The 21,767-nt window shown below is 45.6% G+C and overlaps 1 protein-coding gene across 2 annotated transcripts in view; it reads right to left on the reverse strand.

The window, feature by feature from the left end:
• Positions 1 to 8,060: 8,060 nt before the first annotated feature.
• Positions 8,061 to 21,767, reverse strand: part of MTRR (5-methyltetrahydrofolate-homocysteine methyltransferase reductase) — a 528,380-nt gene continuing 514,673 nt past the window's right edge. For both annotated transcript variants that reach the window (XM_063922764.1, XM_063922765.1), the window contains exon 16: positions 8,061 to 8,322. In XM_063922764.1, the coding sequence (XP_063778834.1) occupies positions 8,178 to 8,322 (145 nt within the window). In that variant the 3' untranslated portion in view covers positions 8,061 to 8,177. The remainder of the gene's footprint in view (positions 8,323 to 21,767) is intronic.

Genomic DNA, 21,767 nt, shown 5'->3' on the forward strand with positions numbered 1-21,767 from the left:
CCCTGCCCAAATTACTCTACCTTCTCCTAGCATTACCGATACGTATCCCGGATGCTTGGTTCCGCTCCATATGATCGTTGATCCAACAATTCATATGGTTTCGAAAGACCCAGGCTTAATAGATCTGTCTTGACGCGCTCGCCTCGACAGGGTGGATTCCAACCCCCAGATATAAAAATATATTATCACGCAATTCTGTTGGGCAGGATCTTGGACTGGACCAGACACCGGGAAGCCAAGCAGTGGGTGGTTTTGGAGGGATTGTGTGTTCAGCAATACCCTGAAATTTTCCTGTGGCTCCCCATCCTACCCAAACTCCCACGCCCACACCCGATTATTTCCCCTACACTTTCCCTTTGGAAATGGTTGCGGTGGAAGCCTATTGTTTCCTCAGATTTTGGCTCTCATCTCTTTTTTGGGTAACCCTGCCTTTGCCCCCGGCCTTACTCTTCTTCCTATCGAAACTGAGCCCTAGCGGGACTTTTTAGAGTGGGTCAGTTGACACAATCATCCGGGGGTTAAAATTCTTTTTTATATATGGACGAAATGGGATGTCCCACAGGCTGACTTCTGGAAGTACTTACAAGTACGGCACTTCCTCTATACGGGTAATACTTACTGACAGGTATCTAGGGAACTGACTCCATTTGAAAAGATGTGTGCTGCGCCTATACACCCTAAGCATACAATATCTGCCCTTTATAAGCTTTTACAATTGTCCGACTCCCAGTTCCCCCTTCTCTTTACTCAAAAATGGGAACGTGATTTGAATCTCTCACTTTCAGATAGGGAGTGGGAATCTATTTTTCTCAAGACCCATGGAAGTTCTATCTGTAAATAAGAGAAACTCAATACAAAATATTGATGAGATGGCACAGGCTCCCCTCTCTTCTCCATGCTACTGTATTTCCCCAGCTTATTGGAGAAGTCATAATGCTTTGGGCTCTTTATTGCACATTTGGTGGACTTGCCCTCTCATTAAAGTTTTTTGAGATTACGTAATATCTGTCTCAGGAGATATACTCCATGCCCCGGTCCCCTCTGACCCAGCCTTTTGGTTATTAAATCATTCTTCCCTACCTTTGTCCGCCTATAAGACATCGCTACTGTGACATCTTAGTAATGCTGCCCGTGCAGTGATCCTTGCTCTGTGGAAATCTGATAGTTCCCCTTCTATGAACGCTTGGTTTTCCAGACTTGATTACTATATGATTATGGAGGATATTCTCCTGAGCTCCAGGGACAAACTGACTGAGTTTATAACTATATGGTTGCCCTGGATGGAATATAAATCCACTGGGGCCTATAAGGATTGTATCTATTCCTTACAATGTTGAGTTTATATGCATTCTTGGCTCTAGGTATTATTCCCTTCTTTTTCCTTTCTCTCTTTCTTCTTACTCCTTGGTTTGAAATGTGTTAATGCAGATTTATGTGATGCTGGACACGTCAACATGATTACATATGTTCTAGTGCACGTTGTGTACGGTTACTTTTTACAGGTGTGCTGCTGTCCTTTTTTCCCTGATTTTGAACTGATTTATATCTGTATTTTCTTCAATAAACACTCATTATACAAAAAAAAATAAGAATTTACTTACCGATAATTCTATTTCTCGGAGTCCGTAGTGGATGCTGGGGTTCCTGAAAGGACCATGGGGAATAGCGGCTCCGCAGGAGACAGGGCACAAAAAGTAAAGCTTTAGGATCAGGTGGTGTGCACTGGCTCCTCCCCCTATGACCCTCCTCCAAGCCAGTTAGGTACTGTGCCCGGACGAGCGTACACAATAAGGGAGGAATTTTGAATCCCGGGTAAGACTCATACCAGCCACACCAATCACACCGTACAACTTGTGATCTAAACCCAGTTAACAGTATGATAACAGCGGAGCCTCTGAAAAGATGGCTCACAACAATAATAACCCGATTTTTGTAACTATGTACAAGTATTGCAGATAATCCGCACTTGGGATGGGCGCCCAGCATCCACTACGGACTCCGAGAAATAGAATTATCGGTAAGTAAATTCTTATTTTCTCTATCGTCCTAGTGGATGCTGGGGTTCCTGAAAGGACCATGGGGATTATACCAAAGCTCCCAAACGGGCGGGAGAGTGCGGATGACTCTGCAGCACCGAATGAGAGAACTCCAGGTCCTCTTTTGCCAGGATATCAAATTTGTAGAATTTTACAAACGTGTTCTCCCCTGACCACGTAGCTGCTCGGCAGAGTTGTAATGCCGAGACCTCTCGGGCAGCCGCCCAAGATGAGCCCACCTTCCTTGTGGAATGGGCCTTAACCGATTTAGACTGTGGCAGGCCTGCCTCAGAATGTGCAAGTTGAATTGTGTTACAAATCCAACGAGCAATCGCCTGCTTAGAAGCAGGCGCACCCAACTTGTTGGGTGCATACAGTATAAACAGCGAGTCAGATTTTCTGACTCCAGCTGTCCTGGAACATATTTTCAGGGCCCTGACAACTCCTAGCAACTTGGAGTCCTCCAAGTCCCTAGTAGGTGCAAGGCACCACAATAAGCTGGTTCAGGTGAAACACTGACACCACCTTAGGGAGAGAACTGGGGACGAGTCCGCAGCTCTGCCCTGTCCGAATGGACAAACAGATATGGGCTTTTTTTGAGAAAAAACCACCAATTTGACACTCGCCTGGTCCAGGCCAGGGCCAAGAGCATGGTCACTTTTTATGTGAGATGCTTCAAATCCACATATTTGACTGGTTTTAAACCAATGTGATTTGAGGAATCCCAGAACTACGTTGAGATCCCACAGTGCCACTGGAGGCACAAAAAAGGGGTTTGTATATGCAATACTCCCTTGACAAACTTCTGGACTTCAGGAACTGAAGCCAATTCTTTCTGGAAGAAAATTTACAGGGCCGAATTTGAACCTTAATGGACCCCAATTTGAGGCCCATAGACACTCCTGTTTTCAGGAAATGCAGGAAACGACCGAGTTGAAATTTCTTTGTGGGCCTTCCTGGCCTCACACCACGCAACATATCTTCGCCACACGTGGTGATAATGTTGTGCGGTCACCTCCTTTCTGGCTTTGACCAGGGTAGGAATGACCTCTTCCGGAATGCCTTTTTTCCCTTAGGATCCGGCTTTCCATCGCCATGCCGACAAACGCAGCTGCGGTAAGTCTTGGAACAGACATGGTACTTGCTGAAGCAAGTCCCTTCTTAGCGGCAGAGGCCATAAGACCTCTGTAAGCATCTCTTGAAGTTCCGGGTACCAAGTCCTTCTTGGCCAATCCGGAGCCATGAGTATAGTTCTTACTCCTCTACGTCTTATAATTCTCAGCACCTTAGGTATGAGAAGCAGAGGAGGGAACACATACACCGACTGGTACACCCACGGTGTTACCAGAACGTCCACATCTATTGCCTGAGGGTCTCTTGACCTGGCGCAATACCTGTCCCGTTTTTTTGTTCAGACGGGACGCCATCATGTCCACCTTTGGTATTTCCCAACGGTTTACAATCATGTGGAAAAAACTTCTCAATGAAGTTTCCACTCTCCCGGGTGGAGGTCGTGCTGAGGAAGTCTGCTTCCCAGTTTCCATTCCCGGGATGAAAAACTGCTGACAGTGTTATCACATGATTTTCCGCCCAGCGAAAAGTCCTTGCAGTTTCTGCCATTGCCCTCCTGCTTCTTGTGTCGCCCTGTCTGTTTACGTGGGCGACTGCCGTGATGTTTTTCCCACTGGATCAATACCGGCTGACCTTGAAGCAGAGGTCTTGCTAAGCTTAGAGCATTATAAATTTACCCTTAGCTCCAGTATATTTATGTGGAGAAAAGTCTCCATACTTGATCACACTCCCTGGAAATTTTTTCCTTGTGTGACTGCTCCCCAGCCTCTCAGGCTGGGCTCCGTGGTTACCAGCATCCAATCCTGAATGCCGAATCTGCTGCCCTCTAGAAGATGAGCACTCTATAACCACCACAGGAGAGACACCCTTGTCCTTGGATATTGGGTTATCCGCTGATGCATCTGAAGATGCGATCCGGACCATTTGTCCAGCAGATCCCACTGAAAAGTTCTTACGTGAAATCTGCCGAATGGAATTGCTTCGTAGGAAGCCACCATTTTTACCAGGACCCTTGTGCAATGATGCACTGTTTTTAGGAGGTTCCTGACTAGCTCGGATAACTCCCTGGCTTTCTCTTCCGGGAGAAACACCTTTTTCTGGACTGTGTCCAGAATCATCCCTAGGCACAGCAGACGTGTCGTCGGGATCAGCTGCGATTTTGGAATATTTAGAATCCACCCGTGCTGATTGTAGCAGTATCCGAGATAGTGCTACTCCGACCTCCAACTGTTCCCTGGACTATGCCCCTATCAGGAGATCGTCCAAGTAAGGGATAATTAAGACGCCTTTTCTTCGAAGAAGAATCATCAATTCGGCCATTACCTTGGTAAAGACCCCAGGGTGCCGTGGACAATCCAAACGGCAGCGTCTGAAACTGATAGTGACAGTTCTGCACCACGAACCTGAGGTACCCTTAGTGAGAAGGGCAAATTTGGGACATAGAGGTAAGCATCCCTGATGTCCCGGGACACTATATAGTCCCCTTATTCCTGGTTCGTTATCACTGCTCTGAGTGACTTCATCTTAATTTGAACCTTTGTAAGTGTTCAAAAAAAAATTTTTAGAATAAGTCTCACCTAGCCTTCTGGCTTCAGTACCACAATATAGTGTGGAATAATACCCCTTTTCTGTAGTAGGAGGGGTAATTTAATTATCACCTGCTGGGAATACAGCTTGTGAATTTTTTCCCATACTACCTCCTTGTCGGAGGGAGACTTGGTAAAGCAGACTTCAGGAGCCTGCGAAGGGGAAACGTCTCGACATTCCCATCTGTACCCCCGGGATACTACTTGTAGGATCCAGGGGTCCTGTACGGTCTCAGCGCCATACTGAGAATTTGTCAGACGCGGTGGAACGCTTCTGTTCCTGGGAATGGGCTGCCTGCTGCAGTCTTCTTCCCTTTCCTCTATCCCTGGGCAGATATGATCTTATAGGGACGAGAGGACTGAGGCTGAAAAGACGGTGTCTTTTTCTGCAGAGATGTGACTTAGGGTAAAAAACGGTGGATTTTCCAGCAGTTGCCGTGACCACCAGGTCCGATGGACCGACCCCAAACAAGTCCTCTTCCTGTATACGGCCATACTGTGCCGTTTGGAATCTGCATCACCTGACCACTGTCGTGTCCATAACATCTTCTGGCAGTTATGGACATCGCGTTTATTCATGATGCCAGAGTGCAAATATCCCTCTGTGCATCTCGCATATATAGAAATGCTCTATAGTCAATAAAATACTGTCCCTGTCAAGGGTATCAATATTTTTAGTCAGGGAATCCGACCAAGCCACCCTAGCTCTGCACATCCAGGCTGAGGCGATCGCTGGCCGCAGTATAACACCAGTATGTGTGTATATACTTTTTATTATATTTTCCAGCCTTGTCAGCTGGTCCTTGAGGACGGCCCTATCTATAGACGGTACCGCCACTTGTTTTGATAAGCGTGTGAGCGCCTTATCCACCTTAAAGGGTGTTTCCCAACGCGCCCTAACTTCTGGCGGGAAAGGGTATACCGCCCATAATTTTCTATCGGGGGGAACCCACGCATCATCACACACTTTATTTAATTTATCTGATTCAGGAAAAACTATGGTAGTTTTTTCACATCCCACATAATACCCTCTTTTGTGGTACTTGTAGTATCAGAAATACGTAACACCTCCTTCATTGCCTTTAACGTGTGGCCCTAATAAGGAATACGTTTGTTTATTCACCGTCGACACTGGATTCAGTGTCCCTGTCTGTGTCTGTGTCGACCGACTAAAGTAAACGGGCGTTTTAAAACCCTTGACGGTGTTTTTGAGACGTCTGGACCGTACTAATTGTTTGTCGGCCGTCTCATGTCGTCAACCGACCTTGCAGCGTGTTGACATTATCACGTAATTTCCTAAATAAGCCATCCATTCCGGTGTCGACTCCCTAGAGAGTGACATCACCATTACAGGCAATTGCTCCGCCTCCTCACCAACATCGTCCTCCTACCTGTCGACACACACGTACCGACACACAGCACACACACAGGGAATGCTCTGATAGAGGACAGGACCCACTAGCCCTTTGGAGAGACAGAGGGAGAGTTTGCCAGCACACACCAAAACGCTATAATTATATAGGGACAACCTTATATAAGTGTTTTCCCTTATAGCATCTTAATATATATATAAGCATATCGCCAAATTAGTGCCCCCCCTCTCTGTTTTAACCCTGTTTCTGTAGTGCAGTGCAGGGGAGAGCCTGGGAGCCTTCCCTCCAGCCTTTCTGTGAGGGAAAATGGCGCTGTGTGCTGAGGAGATAGGCCCCGCCCCTTTTTCGGCGGCCTCGTCTCCCGCTCTTAGCGGATTCTGGCAGGGGTTAAATATCTCCATATAGCCTCCGGAGGCTATATGTGAGGTATTTTTAGCCAAATTTGGTATTCATTTGCCTCCCAGGGCGCCCCCCTCCCAGCGCCCTGCACCCTCAGTGACTGCCGTGTGAAGTGTGCTGAGAGGAAAATGGCGCACAGCTGCAGTGCTGTGCGCTACCTTTAGAAGACTGAGGAGTCTTCTGCCGCCGATTCTGGACCTCTTCTTACTTCAGCATCTGCAAGGGGGCCGGCGGCAAGGCTCCGGTGACCATCCAGGCTGTACCTGTGATCGTCCCTCTGGAGCTGATGTCCAGTAGCCAAGAAGCCAATCCATCCTGCACGCAGGTGAGTTCACTTCTTCTCCCCTAAGTCCCTCGTTGCAGTGATCCTGTTGCCAGCAGGACTCACTGTAAAATAAAAAACCTAAGCTAAACTTTCCTAAGCAGCTCTTTAGGAGAGCCACCTAGATTGCACCCTTCTCGGCCGGGCACAAAAATCTAACTGGCTTGGAGGAGGGTCATAGGGGGAGGAGCCAGTGCACACCACCTGATCCTAAAGCTTTACTTTTTGTGCCCTGTCTCCTGCGGAGCCGCTATTCCCCATGGTCCTTTCAGGAACCCCAGCATCCACTAGGACGATAGAGAAATATAATAAATGGTTTTAACTTTTTTAAACCACTGACTTTTACTGTGATTATAATGGTTCCCTAGCACGACCCTTCACATACAATTTATTGCAGATGGAGCCACGATTAGCGCGGCTCCATCTGTAGTTTAGAAATACCTACCTGCACATAGTATTTAGCCTTGCAATATGGACTACACGGGAGCGTGCATCTCATTGCAAGGGAAACTAAACACGGTGTGATCTGAACTAGACGCGATGCAAGTTGAACTAAAAAGATCAAATTGTATGCGATAATCTCACCGGTCTATAATAAACACTTACCAGATAAAATGCGGATATGCATGTACAGTTAAGGATTCTTACACCTATAAAGTCAGAAAAGGAGAAAAGAAAAGGATAATCCCAAAGTTGAGATTTGTAAAAAAAAATGTTTTTACTGTGATTCCAGAAAATCCCCATAAACGGAACCTATTGTGAATCCCAGGAGCATTTTTCTGGCTTTGTTGCATTTCAAAATGTAGTCTTGGTGGGGGAGATGCCGCCTACAGTGATAGAACAGCACATTATGCAATCATTTTGTCACTAAACTATAGCTCCCATTACATACTGCGCATTAACATCCAATCAGCAGCACTAATAAGTGCTCTTTAATTGCTCTGTGATAGGAACTCATCAAATTTGGACACTCACAAATAGCAGGATCATACTGTTTATGGTTTAACACTTCAGAAATTTTATCATTTCTTAAGCAATCTAAAATACTACTTTGTTTAGAGTGAGGATGGATGCAGAAGCAAAACTGAAATGTATAAAAAAAATGAGACTATTCTATGAGTGCATTAATGGCCCACAGTATTTGTGTATGTTACAGTAGCAGTAGTCACATTAATAAAAACTTGGTTTTACCAATCACTGCAGTAGATCTATATATTCATAACATAATGAGGGATGTAGTATTTTTTACTAAACATGATCAGGCACGATCAGATAATCTATGGTTTGTAAAACCATTATGAACTTTATTAAAGTTTGTTTGGATGTGTTCAGTAGACTAGTAACTTCCACAATAAGGACATGTAGCACAGTGCACTCTTGGTGACAAAATTCAGCTCCAGATGTCCTGTAAATATTGACTCTTATCTCTTAGTGAAGCCAGTGTCTTCATCGCCTCTAGCTTGTCCACACAAAGCTCAACACTTAAAATATCAGTTAAAGCATCGTTGACATCTTTGGCCATATTCCTTGCATCTCTGAAAGAGAAAACAATAGTTGTAAGAGAAAAGCATCAGTATGCTTTTATTTTGTGTTCGTGGTTTACAACATTTTTAACTACAGAACATGAAAAACACTATAATTCCAAAAAAAGCATAATACATGGTCGAGTTACATTATTATAACCACCAGCTAATAGCCAGAGTAACAGCTGTGTCTGCGGCACGGTCAGCAGCTAGACGTTTGCTGAATTGTCATTTTAGACAGACGTCTTGTATCCCTCAACTATAGCGTGTAGGTCGGCCATTATACACCTTCGTAGCAGACGTTCACCTCTCACATCAATGGCAGGGTGTAGTATGGTATGCCTGCGGCCGGGCTCCGGCCGACCAGCATACCAGCGCCGGCATACCGTCAGGGTGGCGAGCGCAAATGAGCCCCTTGCAGGCTTGCTGCGCTCGCCACGCTATTTATTCTCCCTCCAGGGGGGGTCGTGGACCCCCAAGAGGGAGATAAAGTGTCGGTATGCCAGCTGTCGGGATTCCGGCGTTGGTATACTGTGCACCAGGATCCCGACAGCCGGCAAACTGAAGACCACCCTCAATGGCACATGGTGCTCTGCAGCTTCCACTCCAATTTTACAATAAGGAGGGTGCTGCTGGGAGGCTCAAGGACTCTTGGAAGATGAACACAGTACAGGAGGGAGGTGTCACAAACAGACAGACTCATACACACTTACACACACTACATATTAACCACTGTTAAGTGGCAGCGCAAGATCCGGTGACTTTTCCAAAAATTAACTATTTTAGGAAAAATCAGACATGCTCTAGAGGTGCAACTGATTTCTACAGAAATCACTGCGTTCCATTTTCAGCCCTGCGGCTGCAGGTTTTTTTTTAATTCCCTGCCCTCAATTGAATTCTCTCATATGTCTGACTTTCATGTGAACAGACAGGCTCACCTTATGCACAAATCTACAAATCAGATATGACAAATGCAATTTTTGAAGATGAGGATGAGTGAGAAAACCATAGTAATAAACCACAAAACATCTGGGCCATATTGTAATAAATCACTTCCTTACTTGTCTACAGATTCAGGTATACCTATAACATGCACTACTGGCACAAAAAAACAAAAACTTAACATAGGTATCCTGTAGCCATTTCATTTTATATAACAAAATATTTATATACCAGATAAAAATCAAATAAATAATTTATAAGGAATAATTAAAAGGAATAAACGGCTTCAAGCAGCAGATATCTATATACAAAAACTCTGTAGTAAATAAAGTAACTAAAAGCTGTTTCATGGTGACCAAGATAGACACCTTTGCTTTCTGATGGTTTAATGTACACAAACTTGTTTAACTCACAAAATTATTCAAAATATTGAATAACATTACCTTCAGGCTGTATGTATAAGGGGTTGCACTTATGTGACCGGCAGTCAGGAGAACACCGGTCACAATACTGTCCCCTATATCCCACCCGCTCACAATCCCAATGGATGCATGCCGAACAACAGGGACTGTTCCCACCTGTAGCTGTCCACCCATGGAGTGAAAATAGAACCTGTGGAGAGTGCAGCGCGCCTGCAAGGGGCTTGTTGAACTCGCCCCCCCCCCCCCACCGGTCACGCATACCCAACCCTGTATAAGGTGTATATGAAACATAAATGGATTTCATGTATATACACAAACTTTGGGTCATGCACAAAATTATTTAAAATATTGTACAAAATTACCATTAGGCTGTGTGTATAAGGTGTACAGTATATGAAACATAAATGCATTCTGGGTTTAGACTTAGGTCCCATCCACAAGATATCTCATTATGGTATGCAATAATTCCAAAATACGGAAAAATCTGAAATCCAAAATACTTGTGGTCCCAGTCATTTTGGATATGGGCTACTCAACCTGTATATCCAGAAATTCTATCACTACTACAAAGCCATTCTGAAAGTGGTATGGGCTGCACAAGAATACTCAGGAATTTTTTATAGAATTTTAAAAAGGTCTTCAGACAAGATCCCAGCCGTCCATATACCAGCAGTGGGGCAAGCGCAGAGTGTCTCCTTGCAGGCTCAGTGGCTCGCTGTGCTCTCCACATGTTCTATTCCGACTCTATGGGTGTCGTGGGCACCCACGAGTGGGAATAGCCCCTATGAGCAGGGATTCCGACTGCCGGCAATTCAACTGTATCCCCCTCAAACTGTTGCCAACAAAGCAAATGTTTATATTGTACCTATGCCTACTGATTCTTTATATCTATGTACAGGAGATGACAAGGAATTCCAAACAGACAAACAAAATAATGTGAACCGGAATCTAAAAGTGATACAATTGTCTTATACTTCATTGGTAACTTGAAATAAATACATTTACTATATTCACACCATACATTTACTAAATTCACACCATCTTGGATCATCCAACAGCATAAAACATTAGTTATGGTAGACTTACCATTGTTAACTCTGTTTCTCCTAAGTCCACAGTATCCACAGGATTTACATTGGGGTTGTAGATGGCATCAGAGGATCAGGCACTAAACAGTTAAAGTTTTTGGAGCTCCTAGCATTCATCGGTCCAGCCTCCCTATAACCCCTTCCCCTGGCCCAGGGAATTCAGTTTGTCATAAAGCTCGAGGTAGGAGCAGGATTAGAACAAGAAAGAAGACCTATTCAGGTGAGAACAGACACACTTCCATACCAGGAGGAAAGGCACAGTAAATGTATAAATATTCAAATCAGGCGTGTCAGGGTGGGTTCCCTGTGGATACTGTAGATGCAGGCCATACTCTCTTGTAAAATCCGTACAGAACAAAGAGAGAGTCTATTCTTCTGATGGCACTGCTACGATCCACGAAGATCCTTATAGCACGAACTACGTCCAATGATGCATCCCCCACAGAGAGATCCGGTGACTGAAAGGCCGGAACTACTACTTCTTTATTTAGATGGAACTTTGAGACCACCGTAGAAAGATATCCAGATTTGGTTCGGAGAACTGCTCTGTATGGATGGAATACCAGAAATGGAGGGTTACATGACAGTGCCTCTAAATCAGATACTCTTCTAGCTGAAGCAATAGCCAGTAGAAAGAACTTTAGCTGTCAACCATTTGAGATCAACTCGATGCAGGGGTTCAAATGGAGCATCTTGAAGCACCCTGAGGACTATTTCTAGATCCCAAGGGGCTGTAGGGGGAACTAAAAGGAGGTTGAATGTGAAGCAGTCCTTGGAAAAAAGAGCGAACATCCTGTAAGTTACCAATTTTCTTTTGGAACCATACCAGTTAGTGCCGACACTTGCACCTTCAAGAAAGACACACATAGACCTTTATACCAAGGAGTTGTTGGTGGTACAAATGGAGGCTGAATGTGGAGCATTCCCTGGAAAAAGTTGTAGATTTGCAATTTTCCTTTGGAACCAAATGGTTAATGCTGATATTTGTATCTTCAGGGAAGTTATGCAGAGACCTAGGGGGTAATTCTGAGTTGATCGCAGCAGCAAGTTTGTTAGCAATTGGGCAAAACCATGGCCCTCATTCCGAGTTGTTCGCTCGTTTTTTTTCATTGCATCGCAGCGATTTTCCGCAAACTGCGCATGCGCAATGTTCGCACTGCGGCTGCGCCAAGTAAATTTGCTAAGAAGTTTGGTATTTTACTCATGGCATTACGAGGTTTTTTCTTAGTTCTGGTGATTGTTGTGTGATTGACAGGAAGTGAGTGTTTCTGGGCGGAAACTGGCAGTTTTATGGGAATGTGTGAAAAAACGCTGCCGTTTCTGTGAAAAACGCAGGAGTGGCTGGAGAAACAGGGGAGTGTCTGGGCGAACGCTGGGTGTGTTTGTGACGTCAAACCAGGAACGAAACTGACTGAACTGATCGCAGTGTAGGAGTAAGTCTCGAGCTACTCAAACTGCTTAGAAATTTCTATTCGCAATTTTGAGAATCTTTCTTTCGCAATTTTGCTAAGCTAAGATTCACTCCCAGTAGGCGGCGGCTTAGCGTGTGCAATGCTGCTAAAAGCAGCTTGCGAGCGAACAACTCGGAATGAGGGCCCATGTGCACTGCAGGGGGAGCAGATATAACATTTGCAGAGAGAGTTAGCTTTGGGTGGGTTATTTCGTTTCTGTGCAGGGTAAATACTGGTTGCTTTATTTTTACACTGCAATTTAGATTTCTGTTTGAATACACTCCACCGAAATCTAACTCTCTCTGCACGTTATATCTGTCCACGGGAATGAACTGGACCACCTCATTACCGTCGGCAGGATTCCCACAATTATCGTTTGGACATTTCCTATTGGTCATCATATTGTTTTTTTTCCACATCATTCCCTGTGGAGACCGCATTGCCATCGTGAGGGCATCCCACTCCCAGAATATATAGGTTGTGGACAGCAATTCTCCTCCAGCGGTCATCGTGTGGTAACGTTACCCTTAAAAATCATAAGCACTTTACAAAGTTACTATAATATTTCCAAGAACTGTCCATACTAATTGGAATAACGAAAGCGGGAGGTCCTGCATAATTGTACGGGATTCAAAGGAGTCCAGAGCACATAAACAGAATGTTTTAGTGAATATTAATTTTATGTTTCAATAAACCAATTTTTAAGTGTAATATACACTGCTCTAAAAAATAAAGGGAACACTAAAATAACACATCCTAGATATGAATGAAATATTCTTATTAAATACTTTGTTCTTTACATAGTTGAATGTGCTGACAACAAAATCACACAAAAATTATCAATGGAAATCAAATTTATTAAGCCATGGAGGTCTGGATTTGGAGTCACACTCAAAATTAAAGTGGAAAAACACAGTACAGGCTGATCCAACTTTGATGTAATGTCCTTAAAACAAGTCAAAATGAGGCTCAGTAGTGTGTGTGGCCTCCACGTGCCTTTATGACCTCCCTACAACGCCTGGGCATGCTCCTGATGAGGTGGCGGATGGTCTCCTGAGGGATCTCCTCCCAAACCTGGACAGTCTGTGGTGCATGGAGCGAGACATGAGCGAGATATGATGTCCCAGATGTGCTCAATTGGATTCAGGTCTGGGGAATGAGCGGGCCAGTCCATAGCATCAATGCCTTCGTCTTGCAGGAACTGCTGACACACTCCAGCCACATGAGGTCTAGCATTGTCTTGCATTAGGAGGAATCCAGGGCCAACCGCACCAGCATATGGTCTCAAAAGGGGTCTGAGGATCTCATCTCGGTACCTAATGGCAGTCAGGCTACCTCTGGCGAGCACATGGAGGGCTGTGCGGTCCCCCAAAGAAATGCCACCCTACACCATTACTGACCCACTGCCAAACCGGTCATGCTGGAGGATGTTGCAGGCAGCAGAACGTTCTCCTTGGCGTCTCCAGACTCTGTCACGTCTGTCACATGTGCTCAGTGAGAACCTGCTTTCATCTGTGAAGAGCACAGGGCGCCAGTGGCGAATTTGCCAATCTTGGTGTTCTCTAGCAAATGCCAAACGTCCTGCATGGTGTTGGGCTGTAAGCACGACCCCCACCTGTGGACGGCGGGCCCTCATACCACCCTCATGGAGTCTGTTTCTGATCATTTGAGTAGACATGCACATTTGTGGCTTGCTGGAGGTCCTTTTGCAGGGCCCTGGCAGTGCTCCTCCTGTTCCTCTTTGCACGAAGGCGAAAGTAGCGTTCCTGCTGCTGGTTTGTTGCCCTCCTACAGCCTCCTCCACGGCTCCTGATGTACTGGCCTGTCTCCTAGTAGCGCCTCCATGCTCTGGACACTACGCTGACAGACACAGCAAACCTTCTTGCAACAGCTCGCATTGATCCTGGATGAGCTGCACTACCTGAGCCACTTGTGTGGGTTGTAGACTCCGTCTCATGCTACCACTAGAGTGAAAGCACCGCCAGCTTTCAAAAGTGACCAAAACATCAGCCAGAAAGCATAGGAGCTGAGAAGTGGTCTGTGGTCACCACCTGCAGAACTCCTCAATTATTGGGGGTGTCTTGCTAATTGCCTATAATTTCCACCTGTTGTCTATTCCATTTGCACAACAGCATGTGAAATTGATTGTCAATCAGTGTTGCTTCCTAAGTGGACAGTTTTATTTCACAGAAGTGTGATTGACTTGGAGTTACATTGTGTTGTTTAAGTGTTCCCTTTATTTTTTTGAGCAGTGTATATTCTTGTCTATCACTTAGCGCTGCTACGCATATTATCCTATATAATATGTGATTTATTTCATAGTTTGAATTACTGCCTGTGAAAAGCTTTTTGCTTTTAATATGGATGTATTCAAGTGCTACGCCGTCAAAGACAGTCAATCCAAGTGTTCGTAGAGACAAGGACCCTGAATCACTAGATCTGGTCGCCGAGGCAGATCTGTGAAGCGTCCACAGATAGCCTCTGCAGATCAGTGTACTAATTTCGTCTGGACCACGCTATTAAAATCACGGCATCCCCTTCCTGTTTGAATTTTCAAATCACCCTGGGTAACAGGGTGGTTGGTGGGAAGACATATGCCAGATGAAATTTCCACCTCAATGACAGGGCACCCATTCCCAGCAGACCCCACTTGTTTACCAGAATCTAAAAAAAGACTCCTGGTTGCAATGCCTCAGCTGGCAAGACATTCATGCAGACGGCATGAATGTCTTGCCAGCTGAGAGAGTTCGCTAACCAATTTAGGACTCTGGGTATAAATACTGCGGAAACAGCTGTATGATGAAATTCTGCCCACCTTCATCATCTTACTTCCCTCATTGCCATCCGAATGCGAGTGCCTCCTTCATGATTTAGGTATGCTACTGCAGTGGCATTGTCCGACTGAATCTGAATCGGTTTGCCGTGAAGCACTTCTTTTACCTGGGTGAGTGCCATATACTGTATATGGCCCGAAGTTCCAGGACATTGATTGGTAGACAACTTTCGTCCTTGGTCCAATGCCCCTGGAGAGATTATTGCTCTGTTACAGCTCCTCAGCCTTGGGAACTGGCATCCGTGGTCAGAAGCAGATCAGAGGCCACCAGGCTAATGACTGACAAACTTTCTGTGGAAGGATCATTGTCTGACTTTTTATCGTTTGATGCTGTCCATTATATCTGGAGAGATTCAGATGTTGAAGGAGTCTTGAATGAAACTGGGCATATTCTACTATATCGAATGCTGAGACCATTGATACCAGAATCCGCATTGCTGCATGGATGGATTCTTTCAGATTGTGTAGCAATTTGCAAATTCTCATCTGTATCGTGTATCTTTTGTCCAGAGGTAAAAAGATTATCTGAAGACTGGTATCCAATACAGCCCCTAGGTGCGTCATCCACTGGTATAGAACTAGGGAGGACTTTGTCCAATTTATGTGCCAGCCGTGAAACTTAACATATTTATTTGTTTGAGACTGTTTGACATAAGCCTTTGCTTTTGCTTTACCTTGTAGCCACACTGCTCTATGAGCTGCTAATGAAGAAGTTGAGGCTCGAGAAGCTAGTATACCCATTTCTAGGGCTGCTTCTTCCATATAGGCAGCAGTTTTCTTGATATTAGCTATATGGGATAATTGTTATTTTGGTCCTTGCACAGATATCATTTTTGCCACCTATGCTGTGGCCATAGCTGGTCTTGTACTTGACCTTGTTAAGGAGAATACAGTCTCAAGATAACTATTAATCTTTCTGTCTGTTGTATCATTTAATGATGTTGAGAGCAGAGGTAATGCAGATTTGCACACCAGTCAAACTACGTCAGCATCTACCTTGGGAGGCACTTCCCTTTTTCCAAGTCCACAGGTGGGAGAGGATAATAAGAAACCAATTTTTGGGGTATTTTAAACTTCTTACTGGAAGTTATCCATGCCTCTTATATAATTCCCGTCAGCTGATCTGAATTGGGAAATTAAGTATTTACTGTTTTGGGACGTTTAAAGATTGGAACCTTAGACTTTACCACATCCTCCATTTACAATATGGATTTTACGGTCTGAATTAACTCAGGAATATCTACTGAGGTATGGTGTTCCTCTTCTCTTAAAGCAGACAGAGAGAGAGGATTCAACTTCATCAGCTGAAGTATCCTCGGATTCTGAAAACGGTGTAGATTGTAATGGTGGTGTCCCCTGTCTATCCGTTTTCATATCTGTGTGCCTGTATGCTTGTATTAACTGCTGAAAGGTAGCTGAGGTCTGGGCCAAATCTTGGACTGAGTGTGATAGCACATTTATCCATGGCGGCTGTTGCATAAATGCAGAAGGGTTCTGTGGGTACCTCAAATCTGGAGACATAGCCGGAACAGGCAAGCGATTTGCTATGTTCTATAAAACCTGTGCAAAAGATGCCCAAGGGGATTCTTGTACTAGTACAGGTTCCTTGCATAAGGCTGGCTGGTCACTAAGCTTGAGGTTACTCATGAACCTACAACATTTAGCACACAAACCGTCCTACACGAATTCCTAAGAGGTTAACCCTGCTTTGCAGGACAAATATGACCATGTAAGTCCGGGTGCTGCATCGTTACCCTTGCATTGTGAGGACATAGCAACAATATTATTCACATAACAGTGTAACAATCCGCAGCAATGTGACAGCCTTCACTTATGTATGTTTTAAGTGAAGTACAATCAGAACCTACCCTGCTTGTGCCAGCATGGAGGGTATTGAAAGAAGAAAGGGATAGAAAGAGAGACTGACAGAAAAAAAGGTTTTTAAAGTCAGACAGCAGCACTAGCAAAAAGTCCCATAAAATGCATGAGAAAACATTTGCAAAATGGGCATATTTTCAACTACACAGTACCCTAAGGCAGGTAGCAAAACAATACTGTATTACCTAGCTCCAGGTAGCGGGATACAGGGAGACTAGCATATCTAGATGCATAGCGAATAATACAGCAATATATGTACGCAGTTTCTCATTTGCACAAGGCGCTTATTCAACTGTGCAATACCACAGAGGTAGGTAGGAAATTAGTGCTGTACCTCCTGCCTCCGGAGAGTGGGATACAGGAAAACTAGAATAGAACCCGGCTTCCATTTTCAATAATGACGCTAAAAAATAGGACTTTAATACTTGTCGGTAATTCCTTTTCTCGTAGTCCATAGTGGATACTGGGGAACTGTACTTTAGTATCATGGGGTATAGATGGGGTCCACTAGAGCCTGGCACTTTACAAACCTTTAGTGTGCATGTGTGTGTGCTGGCTCCTCCCCTCTATGCCCCTCCTACCAGACTCAGTCAATGAAACTGTGCCCGAGGAGACGGACATACCACGAGAGAAGAAAACAGGTACAACAGCGCTGAGGCACTAAGCCAACACACAACCATAACTGAAAAGGACTGAGCTAACCAGAACAGAGGATAGCAACACCAACCTAACCAGGATAGCAAAGCTATCCCAACAGCATAAGGGGACCGCAACGGCGAGCCAACCAAACACTTACCCGGTAAGTAGGAATCGAAGCACTGAGGCGGGCGCCCAGTATCCACTATGGACTACGAGAAAAGGAATTACCGGTAGGTATCAAATTCCTATTTTCTCTAACGTCCTAGTGGGGAACTGTACTTTAGTACCATGGGGAAGTCCTAAAGCTCCCAAATGGGTGGGAGAGTGCCGAGACCCCTGTAAAACCGCCTGACCAAACTGAAGGTCATCCTTGGCCAAGGTGTCGAACCGATAGAATTTCACAAAAGTGTTCGAACCAGACCAAGTAGCAGCATGGCACAACTGTAAGGCCGAGACACCCCAGGCAGCCTCCAGGCAGCGCCCACCGATCTCGCCGAGTGGGCCTGAATAGATGTCCACAAAGGCAGAGCCGCCAAAGTATAGGCTTGTTGAATGGTCAACTTTAGCAAATGAGCAATTGATTGCTTAGAAGCCGGACGACCAATCTTGGTGGCATCATAAAGGACACACAGCGAATCAGATTTCCGATGACGAGCAGTCCGTATGACAGAAACCTTCAGAGCCTTCACCACATCCAAGGACTCTGGACCAATGGAAGCGTCAGACAACACTGGAACCACAATGGGTTGATTCACATGAAAAGCTGAAACCACTTTTGGCAAAAACTGAGGTCGGATCCTGAGTTCCGGCCTGACTTCATGAAAAATCAAATAAGGGCTCTTACAGGATAAGGCCCCCCAATTCAGAGACACAGCTGGCAGACACCAATGCCAATAACATCACCATCTTCTAGGTAAGAAATTTAAACTCCACCCTATGTAAGGGTTCAAACCAGTACGATTGAAGAAAGGACAGAACCACACTAAGATCCTATGGAGCCGTGGGAGGTACGAAGAGCGGTTGCATATGAAGAACTCCTTTTAGGAAAGTTTGTACTTCCGGCAACATGGCAAGTTGTTTCTGGAAGAAAATAGCGCCAAAATCTGTACTTTAATGGAGCCTAAACGTCCAATTCTAAATTCCATGGGAGAAATCTTTCTACTTTCACACCAGGAAACATACTTTTTCCAGAAATGATGATAATGTTTTGACGTAACCATCTTCCTGGCCTGGACCATGGTGGAAATAACCCTGGAGGGAAGACCTTTCCTTGCTAGAATCTCCCTCTCAACTTCCAAGCTGTCAAACGTAGCCGCTGTAAGTCTGGATAGACAAATGGACTTTGCTGAAGATCCTTTTGAAGCGGCAGAGGCCAGGGATCCTCCAGTGCCATGGATAGAAGGTCAGAGTACCACGCCTGTCGAGGCCAATCCGGGGCAATTAGAATTGCTTGAACGTTTTTCCTTCTTAATCTTTTTAGAACCCCTGGGATTAGCGATAGAGGAGGGAACGGATACACAAACTGGTACGTCAATGGTGACGTCTGCGCATCCACTGCTACAGCCTGTGGATCCCTCATTCTGGAACAGTAATGGCATAGCTTCTTGTTCAGACGAGAAGCCATCAGATATATCTGCGACAGCCCCACTGGTGAATTAACTGTTGAAACACCTGGGGATGTAGGCCCCATTACCCCGGATGGAGGTCGCGTCTGCTGGGGAAGTCTGCTTCCCAGTTGTCCACTCCTGGAATGAAGATGGCTGAGATGGCCATTGCGTTGGCCTCCACCCAGCAGAGTATTTTTGACACTTTTCGCATCAACGCTCTGCTTCTTGTTGCCCCTTGTCGGTTAATATACGCCACCAACGTGGCGTTGTCCGATTGAACCTGGATCGCCCGATCCTCCAGGAGATGGGAAGCTTGCAGAAGAGCACTTTATATTGCCCCGAGTTCCAGGATGTTTATCGGCAGAGCAAATTCCTGAATTGACCATATCCCCTGGAATTGGGCCTCTTGGGACACAGCTCCCCAACCCCAGAGGCTGGCATCCAATGTCAGTAGAATCCACGAGTGGATATTGAAATTCCTGCCCTCTACTAGGTGAGGAACTTGTAGCCACCATAATAGAGAAATACAGGCTTTCGGATATAAGGTCACATCCTGATGCATGTGAAGGTGGGACCCCAACCATTTGTCCAGCAGATCTCGCTGAAATGGCCGGGCATGAAGTCTGCTGTATTGGGTTGCCTCATAAGCAGCAAACCATCCTGCCCAGCAAACGGATGCAAAGATGTATGGATACCTTGCAAGGATGGAGCACTGAGCGGACCATAGCCTGGGTAGCCAAGGCCTTGCCCATCGGGAGAAACACCTTTTGAGACACTGTATCCAGTATCATTCCCAGGAACTGAAGACGCTGGGTCGGTTCCAAGTGAGATTTCTGAAAATATAGGATCCACCCATGATCCGTAAGCAGGTGAGTCGTCAGATCGATGCTGTACAGTAGACGGTCCCCTGGACATAGCCTTTATCAGGAGATCGTCCAGGTAGGGGACATTGTTGACTCCCATCATGCGCAGTTGCAGCATTATCTCCGCCATGACTTTGGCGAAGACCCTCGGAGCTGTGGACAGGCCAGAGGGCAAGGCCTGAAACTGGAAATGGTCATCCAAGATGGCGAACCTGAGGTAAGCCTGATGAGGGGGCCACATGAGAATGTGTAGGTAAGCATCCTTGACATCTAGGAGGTACCAGGAATTCCTCCTCCTCCAGACCGGACACCACTGCCCCCAGGGATTCCATCTTCAATTTGAATACCCGCAGATACAGGTTTAGAGACTTCAGGTTTAAAATGGGTCGCACCAAACAGTCTGCTTTTGGAACGACAAAAAGACTGTTGAAAAAACCCTGTTGTGTAACGGAGTTGGTACCGGAACCACCACCCCTGTCCGCAAAAGTTTTTGACTAGCCTCTTGCAAGGTAACTTTCACAGTGGGCAAAACTGGTAAGCCCGACTTGAAAAATCTGTGAGGAAGTACTTGTAAATTCCAGCCAGTATTCCTGGGAAATGAGGTCCCTCACCCAAGGATCCCGGCAGGACTTCGCCGTGTTGAAGGCGAGCACCCACCTGACAGTCGCCTTGCTGCTGGGGCCAACCGTCACGCGGAAGGCTTAGCGGCAGGGGATCCGGTGGTCTGGTCCAGGGATGCAGCAGTTGCAAGTTTACGGGACTTACCATGAGATCCTCTAGGAGTGGTGGAGACTCCACGGCCCCTGCCTCTGAACTTTCCACACGAAAGGACTGCAAGGAGGGTCCTGTTTAAGAACGTCTAGCAGGTGGTGCAGCCAACGGCAGATAGATAGACTGAGCCTCCCTTGCCTGGGAAATCCATTTATTTAATTTGTCCCCAAACAAGGCATCACCTGTACAAGAAAGATTTTCTACACCCTTTTTGGAATCAGCGTTCACTGACCATTGACGTAACCACAGAGCTCTGCTTGCCGAAACTGCCATAGCAGTAGTGTGGCCATTTATCTTACACAATTCCTTTATAGCCTTGCTCATAAAATTTGCAGCATCCTGAATGTGTTGCAGCAAAGTAATGACCTCATCCTGGGGCAGTGTCTAATCCATTAATAATAATATCGGACCACTTGACTACTGCCCTGGAAATCCACCTACAAACTATTTTGGGGCTCTGTGCTATGCCTGCTGCCATATATATTGCCTTGAGTGGTCTCAATTTTACGGTCAGCAGGGTCTTTAAGGGACATAGCACCTGGCACCGGTGGTACCAATTTGTTAGACAGTCTGGACACAGATGTATCGACTGATGGGGGTTTTTTCCCATACCTTCCTATCCTCAGCTGGGAGGGGAAAAGGAGACAAAAACCTCTGAGGAATTTTAAATTTCTTGTCAGGGTTTACCCATGCTTCCCTGGCAAGGGAGTTTAATTCCTTAGACACAGGAACAGTGGCTAAAGTCTTGGGGCTAACATTAACGTACAACGCCTCATCTGGTTCTGCTTCCTGGTCTGGTATGTGAAGAACCTCTCTTACAGCATAAATGAGGGCCTCCACCCCCGGGGACAGAGAGCTGTCCTCATCCATATCATCATCATCCACATCAGGCTGATCAGAATCCGAATCAGACTGGAGTACCTGTGGCAGTGAGCGTTTATGTGAAACCAACAGATGGGGCTG

This window comes from Pseudophryne corroboree, chromosome 5 (genome assembly GCF_028390025.1).
Source record: "Pseudophryne corroboree isolate aPseCor3 chromosome 5, aPseCor3.hap2, whole genome shotgun sequence".
Classification (NCBI taxonomy): domain Eukaryota; kingdom Metazoa; phylum Chordata; class Amphibia; order Anura; family Myobatrachidae; genus Pseudophryne; species Pseudophryne corroboree.